Source organism: Chelonia mydas, chromosome 1, assembly GCF_015237465.2.
Source record: "Chelonia mydas isolate rCheMyd1 chromosome 1, rCheMyd1.pri.v2, whole genome shotgun sequence".
NCBI lineage: Eukaryota > Metazoa > Chordata > Testudines > Cheloniidae > Chelonia > Chelonia mydas.
Genome location: NC_057849.1, coordinates 307,273,397 through 307,292,619, shown reverse-complemented (window position 1 = coordinate 307,292,619; position 19,223 = coordinate 307,273,397). Strand labels below are relative to the sequence as shown.

The following is a 19,223-nucleotide window of genomic DNA, read 5'->3' as shown; positions in this document are numbered from 1 at the left end:
TCACCCCCTCCCGTGCCCCAACCCCTAATTTTGTGAGCAGTCATGGCCCGCCATACAATTTCTATACCTAGATGTGGCCCTCGGGCCAGAAAGTTTGCCCACCCCGTACTAGACTCAGAAAATCCTAGTTTCTCCAGTAATATAAAGCATTCATTTCTAGTCTTGGTAAGTTACCACATAGTACTTAAAATCATATTATCATGTTTACTACTGTGTTGCATTTTTCCCCTCACTTCAGTTCTGATGCTGTTTTAACAGCCACTTGCTCTCATATTGCTAGCTAAAATTTAATGTCTTGTACCACTTAAAAGCTGGAATGTCAAGCTGTTTTCTAGTGGAATAAAGTGTATTCTAGTTCTGGTTATTCTCAAGACAGCAGCCACTAAAATTGCTGGAAATGTAGTGAAAGAAAGAACAAAGTGTAACTTGAGTAAAGTTAGTTTAAGGTCCGTTATCTTGTTAGCTACTATTGTTATCATGAAATATATTTAAAACATATGTTATGGTAACTTACAGCTTTGATTGAACATGTAGCACATGTGGTTGTGTTAACATTTTGTTCTCTTTGCATGCAGTAATGAGTCATTTTTTAAAAATTTGTGTAGTTGTTCCTATACTTTTAATACATGCAGTACATTAAGGAGTTTCGTCAACTCTGGCCTGCGTACAGTGATGAATTACAGATGCTGAAATGGATATCTGATAGGCCAAGACAGATGAATCAAGTAATTTAGGATTAAATACAATTAAGAAAACACTTTTTTCTACATTTAATAGGAGGGACGCTAAAAGAAATCAGAAAACTTTCAAGAAGATTTAAATGTATTATACCTGTGAGATCCACAAAAGAAGATCTTGAGTTACTAGACCTTTCAGCTCCCTTCCTTTTGCAAGGGAAAATATGGCATTATGGGTACGTTAAAAGAAAAAAGAAAGTCTTAATAGTTTAGAAGTGGTTGCAATTAATAGATGTATAGAAAGTTAGTTTGTTTCAATAACTTAATTCCAGTGTCACTTGCAAACAGATATAACTTTACCTTCTAAAGCTTGTTCTTGAAAAGAATTGTCCATGACAATTGCAAAAATTAAAATTGTATGGAAGAAGAAGACATTGATCTGGATCCTGACCGTGAAACTTATGCTACCACCACTATAGTTAAGAGAAAAGAGACTTACATTATACACTTCTATTTTCAGGAGCTGACAGCTTTTTTAAAAAAACTACCCATTAGGTTAAAAAAACCTTATTCTCAGCCCACAGACTTTCCTATAATTCTCTGGATGGTAGCAAGGGGTAGGAGGGTTTCCTCAAGGGTCAAGGCTTCTAGGAAGCGGTGGGTATAGGAGCTCATGGGCTAGGGGTGTCAGTGCTTGACTATATGCATATATGCCCTCCCATGCACTTTAAATGATGTGCTACAGCCCTTACTTGATGGTATGAAAAGATGAGGAGTATTTGTGGCACCTTAGAGACTAACCAATTTATTTGAGCATAAGCTTTCGTATGCAGCCGATGAAGTGAGCTGTAGCTCACGAAAGCTTATGCTCAAATAAATTGGTTAGTCTCTAAGGTGCCACAAGTACTCCTTTTCTTTTTGCTAATACAGACTAACACGGCTGTTACTCTGAAACCTATGAAAAGATGGTTATTTGAACTTATTAGTTTTTTCTGCCTTAAAAAATAGAAACACTCTTGACCATCAAGAGATGCCTACTTACGCACCTCATTGAGACAAAGGCATTGATTCCTGCTGGGCACAGGTCATCACCAGTACAAAGTACCACCCTTTGAGCTGTCAGCATGCCCCATGTGATCACTAACTATTTGGCAGCTCAGCTTCGTAGATGGGGCCTGCAGGTGTTTCCTTGTTCCTAGATGTCTGTCTCATAAGAGCCCAGTCTTACAACTATGCCCTACAGGAGATATTTTCCCTCTTTAAATCTTTGGGTTTTATTGTAAACATTGAAAAATCACACTGGTTCCTACGCAGTCTTTCACCTTCCTAGGAGCCATCTAGATATGACAAGAGCCCTAGATTTTCTGCCCAGGACAGGATTTGAGATCTTCAGGCAGTAAACCTAGTCAGGTCCAGAGGAACAGGAGCAGTAGTTTTTCATTTGGCCTGATGGCAGCTTGTACTCTTGTTGCCTTCTTTGCATGGGTATGGATGTGTCCCTTGCAGAGGTGGTTCAGTCTACTGTGCAGATGAAATCATGGCCTGTACATTATAGTTTCCCTTATTCAGAAGGTTCATGATTCTCTTTTGTAGTGAAAGCTCCCAAAATTTGTCTCGAAGAGAAGCCCATCCCACAGCCAGCACCTTGAATAATGGTAGGCACAAAGGCCTCCAAACTTGGGAGTTCATTTAGGAAACTTGAAGGTTCACGATGTTTCAAAGTCTCACTTGTGTGCACAACAAGTTAAGACCTTTACTGTAAAATTAAATGTGCACCAAGGTATGGTTGGTGTAGGGGCGATCCTTGAATTCCCTGACAGCTGTACGTCTAAAATCTCAGCCTTTGCAATTTTCATTAACGGTCTTACATTTCATCTACGTAGAATTTTTGGGTATTATCTTATTGCCCATGTAGTTGTCCTAACTCTGAATGCCACATATTCTATGTAACATATTTTAAAGATATGAATTATATTCCTGCAACATATTAAACCAAATTCTGCTATATTTTCTCCATTGTAAGACCAGAGTGACTTTATTGATATCTGCTTCACACCAGTGTAAGTGGGAGCAGAATTAGGTCCACTGATTCTACATGACAAATTTGCTTTTAAAGCTAATCTTAAAGATAATAAATGTCAATTTTATGTTACAACTGTAACATACTAGCACAGAAGCTTATTTTGAGGGCAGAATAATGCTACCATAACTTTGTTTCTTAGGGCAAATGAAAACAACTTTATATGGACATCTCTCAACATAAGATATTTTTATTCACTTACAGTATTTTAGTTGCTGTCTTACATCCTGTAAAGGTTTGATGATGATACATTAGTACTCCAGGAATAAAAAGGAGAGGTTCTTTTAATAACTCATAATTAAAATATTTTAGGCACAGGTTAATCCAAATTCCTATACTAATAATCTTATAAGCCTATCATGTTTTTAATACATAGTAGAGTTTCAGATTTATTACTGTTACAAAATTGCACTTTGTAAGTATTGTTAAACAACCAAAAGTGCTAGTGTATGAATATGTGCTCAGTTGGTATCAGTGCACAGTTAGCCTTTTTTATTCAATTAGGCTCTTTTGTGGGTCAAAATAACTTACTTTTTGTAGCTGGTGATTCATAAGGAGCATTAATGTAGTTTAGTACTTTAGATGTTGTACGAAGCTTCTCTGCCTTAAAAAACCTGATTTGTAAACTGTGGACCTTTTCATAGTGGAGGTGGTTTGCATTTCCACTTAGTAACTTTATTTGAATAAACTTGTTTGGCACAGAATGAACAAGCTAATAGTTCATCACCTTGAAGTCTGTACACTAACAGCATCTTATTTTAAATGTCAGGTGCAAACAGTGTTCGAATCAGAAGACTATCCAGAGTCTCAGTTCCCTTGCAGAAGAAGAACCATCATGGGAGCCCACTGAAATAGCACGAGGTTAGCTAACATCATTATGACCTGAACTAGATTGTGTCTTGATTCTTAAGGTAGATACAAATTGTCTCACTGAATGCATTACACTTTTGCTCGGATCTTTGTGTCCTATGGATGCATGTGTATTTGCATATATGATTACCTTTTTAGAATATTATATTAAAGATGAACTGAAAAACTTTTTACCTGTCAGAATGTGAGCTCATTGTTTAGTGTTTATTCTGTGCTAGGTGGCATTTTTAACAATTAAGATAGTGCAGGTGTAACGAATCTTTGGTTACCTACTTATAGATGTCTATTGTGAGCTATACATACATATGTAGCATCAGGAATAAAATTTGTACCATGCACAAGTCATTCACTTGAGCCAAATGTGAATCTTCCTTAGCTGTAAATGATAGTAAGGTTTGTATCTTTTTTTTAAACCCTACCCTTAGAGGACATAAACACTAGCCTACTACATAACCCAGGGAATTGGTGAAGAGTTCATCGCCCAAGTCAAAAAGGTTTGAGCCCCTAACTCCCCTTTCTGCTTTTGAAAATCTCCCTGTCTATTCCTTGTGTTGCTTTAGATAGTCTCATCAACTGATGGAAGGAAAACAGAGCCCTGGGAAATACAATGGGTAAAGAAGATAACAGTTTGAACTGTTTCTAAATTTAATTATTTTAAATCAGTTCACATCCTAATAAGGATTTGCAATCTCAAGTAGTATCTAAGTCTGACTGATTTTATTAAAGAATACAAACTACTGCAGAAGCATGATGTGTCTCACAAATATCCTCTCATGTTTATTCTGTATTAGTAAATGTAAGCTAACACATAACTTACAGTATCAAATTGTGTTCATTAGAAATTTACTTCCCCCCCCCAAATTAAAAAAAACAACTAAATTCATTAAATGAAAGCTTTCCAACAAATTAAATAAAAGCAGTAGTTTGGAGATGCGTAATTCCTCACAGCATAATTCATCAACATATCAATGTGGGCTACTGCATGAAAACCAATTTTGTCTGGCTAAATAAACAGCTTTGGTTTGGTTAGATTGAACCCTTTGCTTTCAGAATGTACTTCCCTGACGTATTTTAGTCACTGAGTGGTTGTACATGGCAGCATAAACAGTGTACATGACTTGTTTATAGGTAAATACTTGATCGACTATTTACATTTTCCCCAGAATTATCTAATTAAAGATAGCACAGATATAAAATGGAAAGATATATAAATGTCTATAATACAAAAGTAATGCATATAATATATAACTAATATTTCCGTAAGAATTTGAGTTCATATGAAGGTCTATAGGGCAAGAAGAGTGTTAAAAAGCATCAGTTGTTTATATTCAAATATCTATGGGCTGTAAGAGCCCAAAATGCAAAGTCTTCCCTATTTTACAATTGTGGACTCCTTTTAATGGAGTCTAGACTCTTGCTAAACAAAATTTCGTGAAGGTGACCTAGTCTGGAATCATCAGGAGAAACTGAATAAGTGGTGTGTAAACAGGTCATCCACCTTTTTCTTGGAAGAAACTTCAACAATGTTTCTGTAGAGATGTTTATTCTCACATAACTTCAAACATATACAGCAAGCAATTATTTTTACTTATTTTATCAATTTGATTTTAAAAGTATGTGAATATATTTCTAGTTTTAACTGATTATATATCATTTGCGCATAGAATCAGAATCCTAGAAATGTAAGACTAGAAGGGACCTCGAGAGGTTATCTAGTCCAGCCCCCCGTGCTGAGGCAGGACCAACTAAACCTAGACCATCCCTGACAAGTGTTTGTCTAACCTGTTCTTAAAAACCTCCAATGACAGGGATTCTTTAACTTTCCTTGGAAGCATATTCCAGTGCATTTTTTTGTCTGTAATATCTAATCTAAATCTCCTTTTCTGCAGAGTAAGCTCATTACTTCTTGTCCTGTCTTCAGTGGATTTGGAGAACAGTTGATCACCATCCTCTTTGTAACAGCCCAAACATAGAATCATAGAATATCAGGGTTAGAAGGGACCTCAGGAGATCATCTAGTCCAACCCCCTGCTCAAAGCAGGACCAATCCCCAACTAAATCATCCCAGCCAGGGCTTTGTCAAGCCTGACCTTAAAAGCTTCTGAGGAAGGAGATTCCACCACCTCCCTAGGTAACGCATTCCAGGGTTTCACCTAGTGAAAAAGTTTTTCCTAATATCTAACCTAAACCTTCCCCACTGCAACTTGAGACCATTGCTCCTTGTTCTGTCATCTGCTACCACTGAGAACAGTCTAGATCCATCCTCTTTGGAACCCCCTTTCAGGTAGTTGAAAACAGCTATCAAATCCCCCCTCATTCTTCTCTTCCGCAGACTAAACAATCCCAGTTCCCTCAGCCTCTCCTCATAAATCATGTGTTCCAGTCCCCTAATCCTTTTTGTTGCCCTCCACTGGACGTTTTCCAATTTTTCCACGTCCTTCTTGTAGTGTGGGGCCCAAAACTGGACACAGTACTCCAGATGAGGCCTCACCAATGTCGAATAGAGGGGAACGATGACATCCCTCAATCTGCTGGCAGTGCCCCTACTTATACATCCCAAAATGCCATTGGCCTTCTTGGCAACAAGGGCACACTGTTGACTTATATCCAGCTTCTCGTCCACTGTAACCACAAGGTCCTTTTCTGCAGAACTGCTGCCGAGCCATTCGGTCCCTAGTCTGTAGCGGTGCATGGGATTCTTCTGTCCTAAGTGCAGGACTCTGCACTTGTCCTTGTTGAATCTCATCAGATTTCTTTTGGCCCAATCCTCCTATTTGTCTAGGGCCCTCTGTATTCTATCCCTACACTGCAGCCTATCTACCTCTCGTCCCAGTTTAGTGTCATCTGCAAACTTGCTGAGGGTGCAATCCACACCATCCTCCAGATCATTAATGAAGATATTGAACAAAACCGGCCCGAGGACCGATCGTCGGGGCACTCCACTTGATACCGGCTGCCAACTAGACATGGAGCCATTGATCACTACCTGTTGAGCCCGACAATCTAGCCAACTTTCTATCCACCTTATAGTCCATTCATCCAGCCCATACTTCTTTAACTTGCTGGCAAGAATACTGTGGGAGACTGTGTCAAAAGCTTTGCTAAAGTCAAGGAACAACACGTCCGTGACATATTTGAAGACTGTTACCAGGTCCCTCCTCAGTAGTCTCTTCTCAAAACTAACATGCCCATTTTTTTAACCTTTCCTCATATGTTAGGTTTTCTAACCATTTTATCATTTTTGTTGCTGGACTCTCCAATTTGGCCACATATTTCTTAAAGTGTGGCACCCAGAACTGGACTCAGTACTCCAGTTGAGTCTTCACTGGTGCCAAGTGGAGCAGGATAGTTACCTCCCATGTCTTATTACATATGATATTCCTGTTTATACACCCCAAAATATTAGCCCTTTTCACAATTGCATCACGTTGACTCATATTCAGTTTGTGATTCACTTTACCCCCAGATCCTTTTCTAGCCAGTTATTCCCTGTTTTGTAGTTGTGCCTTTAGTTTTTCATTCCCAAATGTAGTACTTTGCACTTGTCTTTTGATGAATTTCATCTTGTTGATTTCAGACCAATTTTCCAATTTGTCAAGGTCATTTTGAATTCTAATTCTGCCCTCCATAGTACTAGTAACCCCACCCAGTTTAGTGTCATCCACAGATTTTACAAGCATGCTTTCCATTCCATTATCAAAGTCATTGACGAAAATATTAAATGGGACCAGACCCTGGACAGGCCCCTGCAGAACCCAATAGGAATCTAAAGCAGTATTCAAATATAAACCACACACAGACTTTCAATTAAAGATTGTCAGGAGAGAGTGTGATTGGAAAGTAGCTGCAATAATTATATAGATTAGATGCATAGTTTTGGATCATTTTTGTCTGACAGATGACATAGTTAATATCTGTAGGAGAATGTACCTAGCCATTGAATTTTCACAGATGGGTTTAGTTAATTTCAGAGTACCAGTCAGGCAGCTTTTTTATTTGAGTAGAACTTGCCTAGGAATTTTAACTACATCATATGGAATAAATTGTTTTCCCATAGATAATATATTTCACCAAATATATTGCAGTATGTTAGTTTAGAACATGATCCTGTTGTCACTGAACCAAAGGCAAAACTCTCACCAATTTCAGTGGAAGATCAGGCAGAAAGAGATCCTAACACATAGTCAGAAGTTAGGATGTATGCAAATGTTTCCAACATTTTTACTAAAGAGAAAAGATGTACTTTGGAGCATTTTCTGTATTTTTCTAAACTCCTGAGCAAAACTGAATTTCCATTCTAATGTGGTACTCTATATGTAAATCTTTCTGAGCATCTCATTTTACCTGCAACACAAAATGTTTTCACTTAGTGTATAATAACATTGTCATGAATCGTATATGTAGTGCTATGTGAAATTTTTAGTGAAAATACATGCTTCACTGAAAAAATGCAGATTTGCTTCAACCAAAACAATCAGCAAATTCAAGTAGATTTTGGTGAATTTTTTGTATTGGTGGGAGGAGAGAGGAAAAAAACAACTTTTCATTTCAGAAATACTTTTTGTTTTGGAATTTCCCTCAATTTTATATAAAAATAAAAAACTTGAAATCAAAACAAAATGTCTGGTTTTAGGTTGAATGAAACATTTCCATTGTTTGCTTAAAAAAAAAACTTGAAAATTTTTTGTTTCAGGTCAACCTGAAAAGATTTTGTTGTTTATTTTTCAGTTCAGTGTTGAACTGAAAAATCTGTGATTCGCACAGCTCTAATTATTAATCCACAACCACCACCTGTTCAAGTATTTAATTATATTTTAAAATTATGATCTTACAATAAGTCACATCATTAAAAGCAAGTCATTTCAATTACCTTGTGTTGTGATAATTTTGTCTTGAGTTTTCAGTACCTAAAGCAAAATTTTTTTCCCACACTAGTTTTAGGTATTGAGCCACTCCAGTATGTCTTTGTTATGAAGTTTACACTTGATGATGGCACAGGAACACTGGATGCATACCTCTTTGATTATGTAAGTAAACAGAGGGTAAATAGATGATGGTTCTTGTTAAGTATCGTCTCAGAGATGTATGCATGTGTATATGAATTTGTACATTCTCTTTGTCATATGCAGTGTTTTAAAACAAACTATTATAATGAATGTACAAATTATTAGCACTATCCTTTGATGAAAATGCTGTTTAGGTCAATACTAGATAAAAGGTAAAATGGGAGAAAAATGTGTGTTCAAGTCTTAAAATGGACTGAAGAGAGGAACTGGAGTGGCAGTTGTGGACACCCTCCTGCTTCCCCCCACTAGGGCACAACCTGGACTGTAGGACTGGTATGTCCCCTTTAACACTCTGGATCAGGGTACTCTTACACTGCTCTGCTAGTAACTAGCAGCCCCTTCTGGCTTTGCTGTCACATAGCCATTAGCACATGAGGGCACACCCAAAGTTACATGCAGGCTTTCACAGCCTGTCATGAACTATACATAGGGAGACCCCAGCAAATCCCCAGGGCCTAGTCTTGCACCCCAAAAATGTACCATCTTGCGCTGATAAAGAAGGTCTTGAGCAGTATAATCTCATTAATTAATTCACCACTCCTTGAAAGGATAGTGGATGTGCCCCAGACTTTGTAATTTGAGCAGATTCCCCAAGCTCTTTAGACAAATTCATTGGTAAAGATAAAGAATTACAATAAGTTTATTAACTACAAAAAGATTGATTTTCCCTTTTATTTCTTATGTAACCAACTCTGATCTCTATGCCTACCACTTATAATCACTTAAAATCTAAGTTTAAATCATAAACTTTATCAGACTAAGCAAGAGTCGAATCAAGCAGTTTTCCTCACCCCACTCGAAGTTGCAAGCAGTTCACAGTTCTTAATACATAGGCTGAACTTCCTGCTCAGCCTGGGACCAATTTCCTAGTTCAAAGTCTTTTCTGTCAAACGTTCTTGTTGCCTTCAGAGTAGGTGGGGAGGAAAGAGGCAGACTCTTAATGCCACTGTCCCTTATTTTATATGCTCAGTTCATGTGTCTGGAAAAATACTGGCTCAAACGTGGAGTCAAGCATCACCAGTCCTGATACCTTGCTGAGTCACTGAGTTAAGCAATCCCCATTATGTAGAGCTTGAGCAACTGTCTCTTATTGAATTGTAAATCTCTTGTTTGAAATTCCCTTGCTGGTCAACAGGTAGGGAGGGTCATTTAATACCCATCTGGCTGTGGGTCACCCCCTTTGTTGCCACTGGACAGCTTGCTATGGGCGTCTCCTACACTCACAACATATTTCAGTAACAACCATATAGCAAAATCTCATAATTCTATATACAATGATGATATACATATTTTGACAGAACAATGAGTTTTAGCAAATCATGAGTTTTCATAGGATATCTTACAAGACATTCTTGGTACAAAATATAACCATACACAAGTGGTGAATATGTGGGTTACAGAGTGCTATTTTGAAGTACAATATGTCACAGGTATACAGCATTCTGTGTTTCCACAAAGTCCTTGGTTGAGCTGGCTGAGTTTCTCTCTGTCATGGTGTTAAATCACCCTGTCTGATTGCTTTCAATCTGATCATTGAGAGTGACTATTTTAGGGGGTTAGCTCAGGATTTTATGACTACTCTGACAATTTGAAATTAGACGAAGGTTTTTAACCATCAGAGGAGTGAAGTTTTGGAATAGCCTTCCAAGGGAAGCAGTGGGGGCAAAAGACCTATCTGGCTTTAAGATTAAACTTGATAAGTTTATGGAGGAGATGGTATGATGAGATAATGTGATTTTGGCAATTAATTGATCTTTAAATATTCATGGTAAATAGGCCCAATGGCCTGTGATGGGATGGGATCTGAGTTACTACAGAGAATTCTTTCCTGGGTTTCTGGCAGGTGTATCTTGCCCATATGCTTAGGGTTCAGCTGATCGCCATATTTGGGGTCAGGAAGAAATTTTCCTCCAGGGCAGATTGGAAGAGGCCCTGGAGGTTTTTCGCCTTCCTCTGTAGCATGGGGCACGGGTCACTTGCTGGAGGATTCTCTGCTCCTTGAAGTCTTTAAACTACAATTTGAGGACTTCAATAGCTCAGACATAGGTGAGAGGTTTATTGCAGGAGTGGGTAGGTGAGATTCTGTGGCCTGCATTGTGCAGGAGGTCAGACTAGATGATCATCATGGTCCCTTCTGACCTTAATAACTATGAATCTATAAACTCTGTTTCCTTACTGGGTAGATTCCAGCCAAAGCCATATAGCTGTCCATCCATCTAAATCTAGTTGTTTGATCTAAAGGTCTGGGTAGTGGGGGCTCTTGCTTGTCATGAACTGACTAGTGCCTCCTAGGTTTTATTCATCTAGCCTCCAAATAAATGTTAGTCCCTGCTCCAGAAAGATTATTTGTCTTACCTAAACACTTGGTCTCCACATTTAACATAAGATTATACATTCACTTTTTGTGACTTTACAGACTTTGCTTAAATTACATGTCTCCGTTTCCCAATTTCCTAAAATAGAAATGATATTGGCCTGCCCATGGGAATGTGAGGGATTAACTAAATGATTCTAAAGTGCTATGTAAATATGCAATATTATTTTTCATATGCATATGTAATAGATGTATTACTTTATGAAAGTAATGGAAGATCCTATTTCATATGTTCATGATGGCAGAGTTAAATTAGTTGTGAGTACTCTGCATGTCCTAGATTTTGAGTAGTTGGACCTTCATGTTTCATTTATATAGTTGTTTGTATTCAATAGACATTTGTTTTAGCTGTCCTTTCGGTTGTTGCATACCTGCTGATAATTTCAGGTAGGAATGTAAATGTTAAGAAGTATGAGGGCTTTGATAAGATGAATAGATGCTGATAATACTAATCTAATGTAACATTATATTTGTAATGTATTACACAGCAGCTTTGGAATTATCTAAAGCACGTTGGGCTTTTTGGTCCCTGTGTTTCACAGCTTGCAACATCCTCACCTCAAATACATACAGATTAATATAGAAATATATTTTTACCCACTGTGTCAAGTGACAATCAGGGGGAAATATTTTCCCATTTCTTTAACGCATTCTGAATAACAGGTTAAAAGGCTCTTCTCTTAAAATATTAAGGTCTTTAGCTGCAAAAGGAAGCTGAAGCCCAGCAATCCCCACTTTCTCCTCTTCTTTCTTTTCCACAGCCCCTCTCCCCTTCTTTGAAAGCTGTTCTTCTAAATTGAGAAACTAATCTGGGGGAGCTGCTGAGTGCTACAGCTGAGCTGCAGGGGGAAAAGGCAGTTTTCTTTTGAAGTGTTACCTGCACTTCAAAAGGAAACTGCCACTTTCCTCTGCCCAGACTAAGGTGCTCCAACAGTGTTTAAGAAGAAGCTGGGCTGCTTTGAATTGTGACTTTAAACTAGCTTCCAATCAGATTTCTATAGTAATGCTCCCAGTTCATTTTCTTAACCTGATAGTCTGAGTTAAAGGAGCTGGGGAGAAGAGTCAGCAAAAATTGTGGTATGGTGGTGGGAAGGACTTCGGAGGTCAGAGGGAGTAATCTTAAATTGTCCCTCTCTGACATGTCCCCATCTTTTGGTCATTTTCCATTAGATTTCTAGTATAAAAATTAAAGTGAGGAGAAAGTGTTCCCACATTAGTTCTTTTAAGAGAAAGCATGAGTTGAAAATGTGTCTCTTTTCCCGTAAACGGTTGTTATTTAACATTTATATTATAGTGCCATCTAGAGGTCAACCAGAAAGGACCCCATTTTGCTAGGTGACACATCAGCTGGGCTCCAGGGAGAAAGAGAGTTGAGGTTGGCCAAGAAATGTGGGGGAAAGAGGAACAAAATGAAAGTCTGGTCAAAGTTATGTTAAAATAATTATGCTGTAGTGAAAATTGTTGGGAGTAGGTGTTATACAGTTCCCCTACTCTTTTATTTCATCATCTGCTTGGGCTACTCTTTATAGTGGGAGGATAAATTGTGTAAAACCCACCCACGTGTCTTTTCAAACTGAAGAATGAAATTCAAAACAAGAGTTCTACTTGCATAGGTTCAGATTCCGACACCCTTACTCCTGTTCACCTCCCTTAATCTTGAGGAGTAAGTGGTATTTTATGCCTCAGGATTTCCATTCATAGCAGTGGGACTATTTGAGGCATAAGGTTGAATTTAAATAAGGATAGCACAATCCTGTCTATAATTTCTGTCTGTTTGTCTATCGTACTTATATGGCCCCCATCACTATAGTATCTAGAGCTGGGCAATTGGGCGGGGGGGGGGGGGGGGCGATATTATTTTTGCCAAAAAAAAAAAAAAAATGTATTTTGGGGGCTCTGAAACTGTTCACAAATTTGTGATGAATTTGTCAAAAAGTTTTGCCTGAAAAAAAGAAAAGAAAAATGTTTTTTCGAAAAGTCAAAATTTTTCATTTCAACCATTTGAAAATATTGTTTTGACTTTGTTTCAAAATGTTTCATTTTGAAAATTTTGAAATATCTTTTTGACTTTTCATTGTGAAATGTTTCATTTTTAAATTTTGTCCAGTTAAAAAACCCACATAAAATGGTGAAAAACACCCAAAGCTGACTGAATCAACACTGATTACAAAAAAGTAATCATCTTGTGTCAACCTAAAACATTTTAATTGGTTCAAAACAGAAAAAAAAAATTGAAAAACTGAATTTCAGTTTGAATCAAACCAATTTGTGTTTTCACATTTTTTGAGTCAGCCCCCTGCCAACTGAAAAATCTATTATTCACTCAGCTCTAATAGTGTTTGAGCACCTCACAATCTTTAATGGATTTATCTTCATGCAGTATGTGTGTTAGTAAGGCATTAATGCACTTTTTTGGTGGTCTAAGTCATTGCGCATACTACATGTCTCAGGGTTAATGCCCTACTCATGCGTGTTCTGGTTTGTTTCTAGCTGTATTTGGATCATTTTAAAAACACAGAACTGAATATATTGCTCCCTTTTGTCATTTTAGTCTGTTCATAAGATTCAAGAGCTTTCTAAAATGACACTAACTAATGACAACCTGATTTATTTTTCTCTTCTTTTCTCCTCAAACCCTTCCCTTTCCTCAGGAAAAATTTTTCCAGATTCCTGCCTCCGAAGTCCTTACCAGTAGTCTTCTTCAGGAGAAGATGGAAATGATCATGAATATACTTTGTCCTCCAGGAACAAAACTAGGTCAGCTGTCACTTTTTGTAATCTGCTACTATATATATGTAAAGTTAAGCTGTATTCACCATTAATTTATTATAAATATGATGAGATTACAGACCAAATTCAATACTACAGAATTGTAAGGAAATTGTTACTTTTGTTTAGTGTAATATATTTGGTTTGTCCTTTTTAAAAAAAGGGGCCTTTGGGAACAGGAGTAATAATTCAGTCCCTAAAAGGGTAATGAGGGTGTGCAGCTGTTCACTCATGTTGGCATAGATTCAGTTTGGTATGTATATACGCATGTCCAGGCAGAACTAGATGTGTAATTCACATTTATATGGAAGTTAACCAAAAGACCTTTATTTAAAATGTCACAGAAGCATAGTGACAATTGATAGAGAATTCAGTCTGAGCCCCTCACTTTAGGCCAGATTCTTCCATTGAATGCACACACAATGTTGGAGTACCCTTTCCTGTGGGAAATCCCTGTGGAAAGTGACTCAGGGTAAGGAAATCTTCATGAAGATCCCATCAGAGTTCCTCTGAGCATTTCATCTGGGGGCCCAAAATGGAAGCGTCCATTGGGCTGTCTGCACAGAACTGTTTGTCTTTGCCATAGTTCTGGCCCTTAGGAGCCTGTTTCCTCACAGTGCAAGTCCAAAGCACCCAGGCACCTTTGTCCCTGGGGACCTTCTTCCACCCAGTGCAGTGGGTGTTCCATGGAATAGAAATTATATCCCTAGGCTACATTATCTTCTCCAAGTACAATCCTTTGGTGAGAACAGAGGGAGAATAATGATACAAGTGCCACTCTGCAGCCTCCTCCCAGGTGGCTCTCTGTATCAGCAGAGAGGAGAAGGGTTTCTCAGTGGGGACTGATCAACCCCTTCTGTGCATAAGAAACTTCAAAATCCATTTTTAGTCAGCTGAATTATGTGTTAGTGTTCCTAGTTAAAGGCTGTGTTAAAGTTCCACTTTTCTTATAAGAGCTGGAAATACTATCAAAATGTGTAATTTGTTTTTGATTTTTAGATGACTTGCCATGGTTGGAATGCTTCATCAGGTCTTATAATGTCAAAGATGGAATGGAACAGCAAGTTTGCTATCAAATTTTTGACACTATGGTTGCTGAAGATGTTATCTAGTGATATGTATTGCAATTTAAGAGACATGCAATTTATTGACATTGATTACAAAAAAGTTTTGAAGCTATAAACACCATAAAAGGTTTTGTATAACATTTAATGTATCATGTTCTGTGTTGAGAAAAATTAATCAGGAAAACAAATGCCTTTTTCTGCATCTCACTTGTACATGAAGGTTTTAGCTCTTCTGTTCCTGAATTAAAATTAATTGGACATATGCTAAGAGGTATTTATTACTTGCTCTGGGCCCAACCCAGTGAGTCAAGTGGTAGCTGAGGTGCTCAGTACTTCATGGGATTGATCACTGCATGGTTGAAACTGTTAAAAGTGATTTAATATCCAAACATTCCAAGCTATTACGCAATTGAAAATTATCAATAATGTTACTAAACTCTGCTATGACTTACAGCATCAAATTTAAAGGAACATTGTAAAATGTAAACATGTTTTGTAATGTATGAAGAACAGTCAGCATGATTATGCTTTGTTTATTTACCTATTTTAATACAAAAGAGTGTGATTTGAGCACAGCTGTGGTAACAGGGCTCTTCCATTAACTTGTATTTCCTCACTTTATTCTGTACAAATCTATTTTAGTATTCTGAAAAACCATGGGTTTTTTCCTTACTTTAATTTCTCATTGATATGTAGATTGTAGCAAGCTTTTCCTGCAGTCCTTATGTGTACAGGTAGTGTTACTGACCTCAGTGGAGCTATATGCATGAGTTAGAATTACTCATCTGGTTAAGAATCATAAAGTCAGGCCATAAAAGCAGGGATATTTAAAATATTAAAATGAACACTGATATTTATTAGATTGTAAGGATGGTAAAGTCGGACATATTTAGGACCGTATCTGACATTGCTGCTCCTTTAAATTGTGTGTGTATTTGCAGAGGTTCTTGCACATAGTTTGGCTAAATTTAGTGTCCGATTATACTGTCTCGATTGCTTTTCTCTTTTATATAATTGGATTGGATGGCTAAATTTTAAGACAGCATTTTCGGCCAACGGTAGACTAGTTGGCTACCACAGTGAAAAACATGCGTGCTCTTTTACCTTGCATTCTGATATTTGCCCCAAATTCAGAATAATTTTCTAGAGAATAATTTTAATGTAAAAATTCTTGTTAGGGGACTATGCTTCTTGTCATCAAGGAAAAAATTACATAACACTTGCACAGAGGACTTTTTTAAATGGAGCATGGAGATATTTAAAATAGTGCTAACAGTTGACTAGTACTTTGATACTATATACAAATGATTTTACAGTGTTCTAAGAAATGATTAGTAGAATAAGCTATTATATCCACTTAGTTTCATACAAATATCAATAGATTTTGTGTGTTACTTTAAAAATCACTCTGAGCCATGGAAACAATGAGCCATGAACCTAGAAGTTATATGCTTTATCAATTATCATGTGGGTAGAAGGTACATTAACATTGGAAGCCGATGGTTCGCTTTCAAGGAGAGGAGAAACTGTCAGACTGATTGAATGGGACCATCAGCTTGCCAAGCAAGAAAAAAACTGGCAATAGTTCTGAAAGCAGCTGCTTACCTACCCCTGGCCTGATGAGAGATACTGATAAGTGAATTATTTTTAAGACTTGAACACCTACTTGGGTGTCCAGATAATTTCAGTGGAATTTAACTCCTGAAGCGCTCATCCATAAGAAATATACAACGGTTTGTTTGCTAGGTAATGGATAGTTTAATCACAAAAACTATAGAGCCAAACCTCTTTTGGAATAAGATTTGTATAGAAGCCTGTATTTCTGGTTGTGTTACATGACATCACAAACCATATTATGCACTGCCAGTTGTTGTTAGAAAGTAAGTGTTAAATTGTAAATGTTCTTTATGTAAATAAAAAGTCATGTTCCTGTATATCATTGCAGGTATTAATAATATCTATTTTAAAGTAACCCTTTTGAAAAGTAATAGATCAGAATATATAAGGCTCACACTTCAGTGTATATTTGTTTTCACCATCTCTAATGTTTGAGATTCTTGGCGGAACGTTTTCAAGTCATTTTATGATTGTACATATGACACTTAAAGTTGTTTGGCTATTGAATATTGTAATATTCAGCTGATTGATAAACACGGTTTAAAATAATGTGCTCTTTTCTCACACTTAACTTTTGGATATCTATTCACAAACACTCTTTGCTGCCAATGGCCTCATCCAGCAAAGCACATTCTTAGATACGTTTGTTGAATTGGAACCCAAATAGTTAATTGTCTTACCAGACGTATTTTATTTGAGATTTTCAGTGCTCTTGGAAGATGTTGAATTTGTCAGAACCGAAGGTCACGGTTCACAAAACTTGTCTCAGTGTTGACCTGAAGGATCCTTCTATAGGGGTGATTGAGCTGTGTTCGATCTCCATGACTGTTTTATTCCTTGATGCTTCTGTGGAGACAGCCAACTTGGAAGCCAATTGGGATAGTAGTTTCTGTGATGCAGGCAGTTTCCACTCTGATCTGAATTGAGAGCACAAACTCACACCAACTTACTGTAGGCCACACCTGTTACAGTAATGACTTTCAGTCACTACCGACCTGGACCAGATACCATCTTCTGCGCAGAAGCAAGAAATTCTATCTCCCATTTTCAGGCCCTTGGTCACATTTCTCTAGTTTCGAAAACATATTTTAAAAATAAATCAAAACTGCCTTTCTGAATTGAGTGAATAAGATTGCTGAGATCCATCGATGTTATAGTAGCTATCCATAGAATTAATTTATTAAAGACATTTTAAAATGTTACGTTAACATTTTATATAATTAATGTGGGAAAAATCAGAATGCTTTGAAAGGTGAATCTGATATCTGTGATTTCAAAGCTGATTAATGATTAACCTGTTGAATTGGAGATAATTCACCTCCCAATGACTTCATAAATATCTGCTTCAGTTACCTTTGGTAAATGAAATAACCAAACAATCATTCATTTTCTGATACAGCTGTAAAATTAACCTGAAAAGTTTTCAAAATAAATCACTGTTTAAAAATGTATGTAGTGTGTACCTTCTAAAAATGAAACCTACAGCGGTCTCTGAGTTGTGAAGAATATGTATTAAGGTTATAACAACCAACAAGAATGCACTTCTATGTAGAAATCCATGATTAAATCGAGTCTTCCTGACTAGTGATTTAAATCATGATTTAAATCAATTCCTCCTTGATCAGATCTATTTTTAAAATACAGTATATTTTTAATGAGTGGGTTATAGTGTTCCATTTTGGGGTTCCGGTGACATGTAAACTACTTGAGTTGTACTCTTCGATTGACAGTGTTATCAGAATCCCTTCAATGAAGTTATAGTCCCTATAATTCATAGCTACCTGCTAGTCAGTCTATAGAAATTACAGCTAAAAATGAACAGATCTGTGAAGATGTAAATCATTGTATACAAAAAATCCACATTTAAATTACTGACATTTTGCATACTGCATATATAGTAAACAGTATGGAACAAAATGCATATGCAGAAACAGGAGGAGTAGGCTAGTGCAAATGCAATTTAACAGCTTTTCAGATCAAAATTTCAGCTTTTTTTCAGACAGCTATGTAAGTGCTGTCATCCATATTTCCTCTGTAAAGATTAACTTATTTGTAAAATTCAACCATTTAAGCTGCATCTGAAACTCAGAATATCTGAACATCCCTAACTCAAAAGTGGACAAATTTTGCAAACAAAGAAAGCATCTGGATGGAGGGCTGGTAACCAGTTTCAAGAATTTCAGATCACTGGAATTAAACACAAATGACCAAGTTACAGCAGCTTTTTTGAAACACCATTTTACACATGTATACGGAGAAGATAAACTATAACCATGTCAGAAACTAACAGTGTCCAATAAAGTAAAGCAGTTATGGTGTCAAGAAAACTCTTTCCTCCCTCTAGTCCACCCAGAACACTGCAGCACTGTTTCAAACACCCTTAAATCCCACTTTTTCTGCTGTAAACAATTCAGCTTTTTCTCTACACCTTTAAGACACTTAGGGTCTGATCCTGGAGACTTGCTGCATACAGGTGGTCCTTTGTACCAATCAGAGTCCCAGTAACATCAGTAAAAAGAAAAGGAGTACTTGTGGCACCTTAGAGACTAATCAATTTATTTGAGCATAAGCTTTCGTGAGCTACAGCTCACTTCATCGGATGCATACTGTGGAAAGTGTAGAAGATCTTTTATACACACAAAGCATGAAAAAATACCTCCCCCTACCCCGCTCTCCTGCTGGCAATAGCTTATCTAAAGTGAT

The 19,223-nt window shown here is 37.2% G+C and overlaps 1 protein-coding gene across 6 annotated transcripts in view; it reads left to right on the top strand.

The window, feature by feature from the left end:
- POT1 (protection of telomeres 1) overlaps positions 1-17,914 on the top strand; it is a 136,982-nt gene extending 119,068 nt beyond the window's left edge. For 5 of the 6 annotated variants that reach the window (XM_007063192.4, XM_043550441.1, XM_043550437.1 and 2 more), the window contains 5 exons: positions 778-913; positions 3,527-3,618; positions 8,563-8,654; positions 13,719-13,824; positions 14,836-17,914. In XM_007063192.4, coding sequence (XP_007063254.2) covers positions 778-913; positions 3,527-3,618; positions 8,563-8,654; positions 13,719-13,824; positions 14,836-14,948 — 539 coding nt within the window. In that variant the 3' untranslated portion in view covers positions 14,949-17,914. Of the gene's footprint in view, positions 1-777; positions 914-3,526; positions 3,669-8,562; positions 8,655-13,718; positions 13,825-14,835 lie in introns of those variants that run through there. The other variant, XR_006292013.1, reaches the window with a different exon arrangement.
- The last annotated feature ends 1,309 nt before the right edge of the window (positions 17,915-19,223 follow it).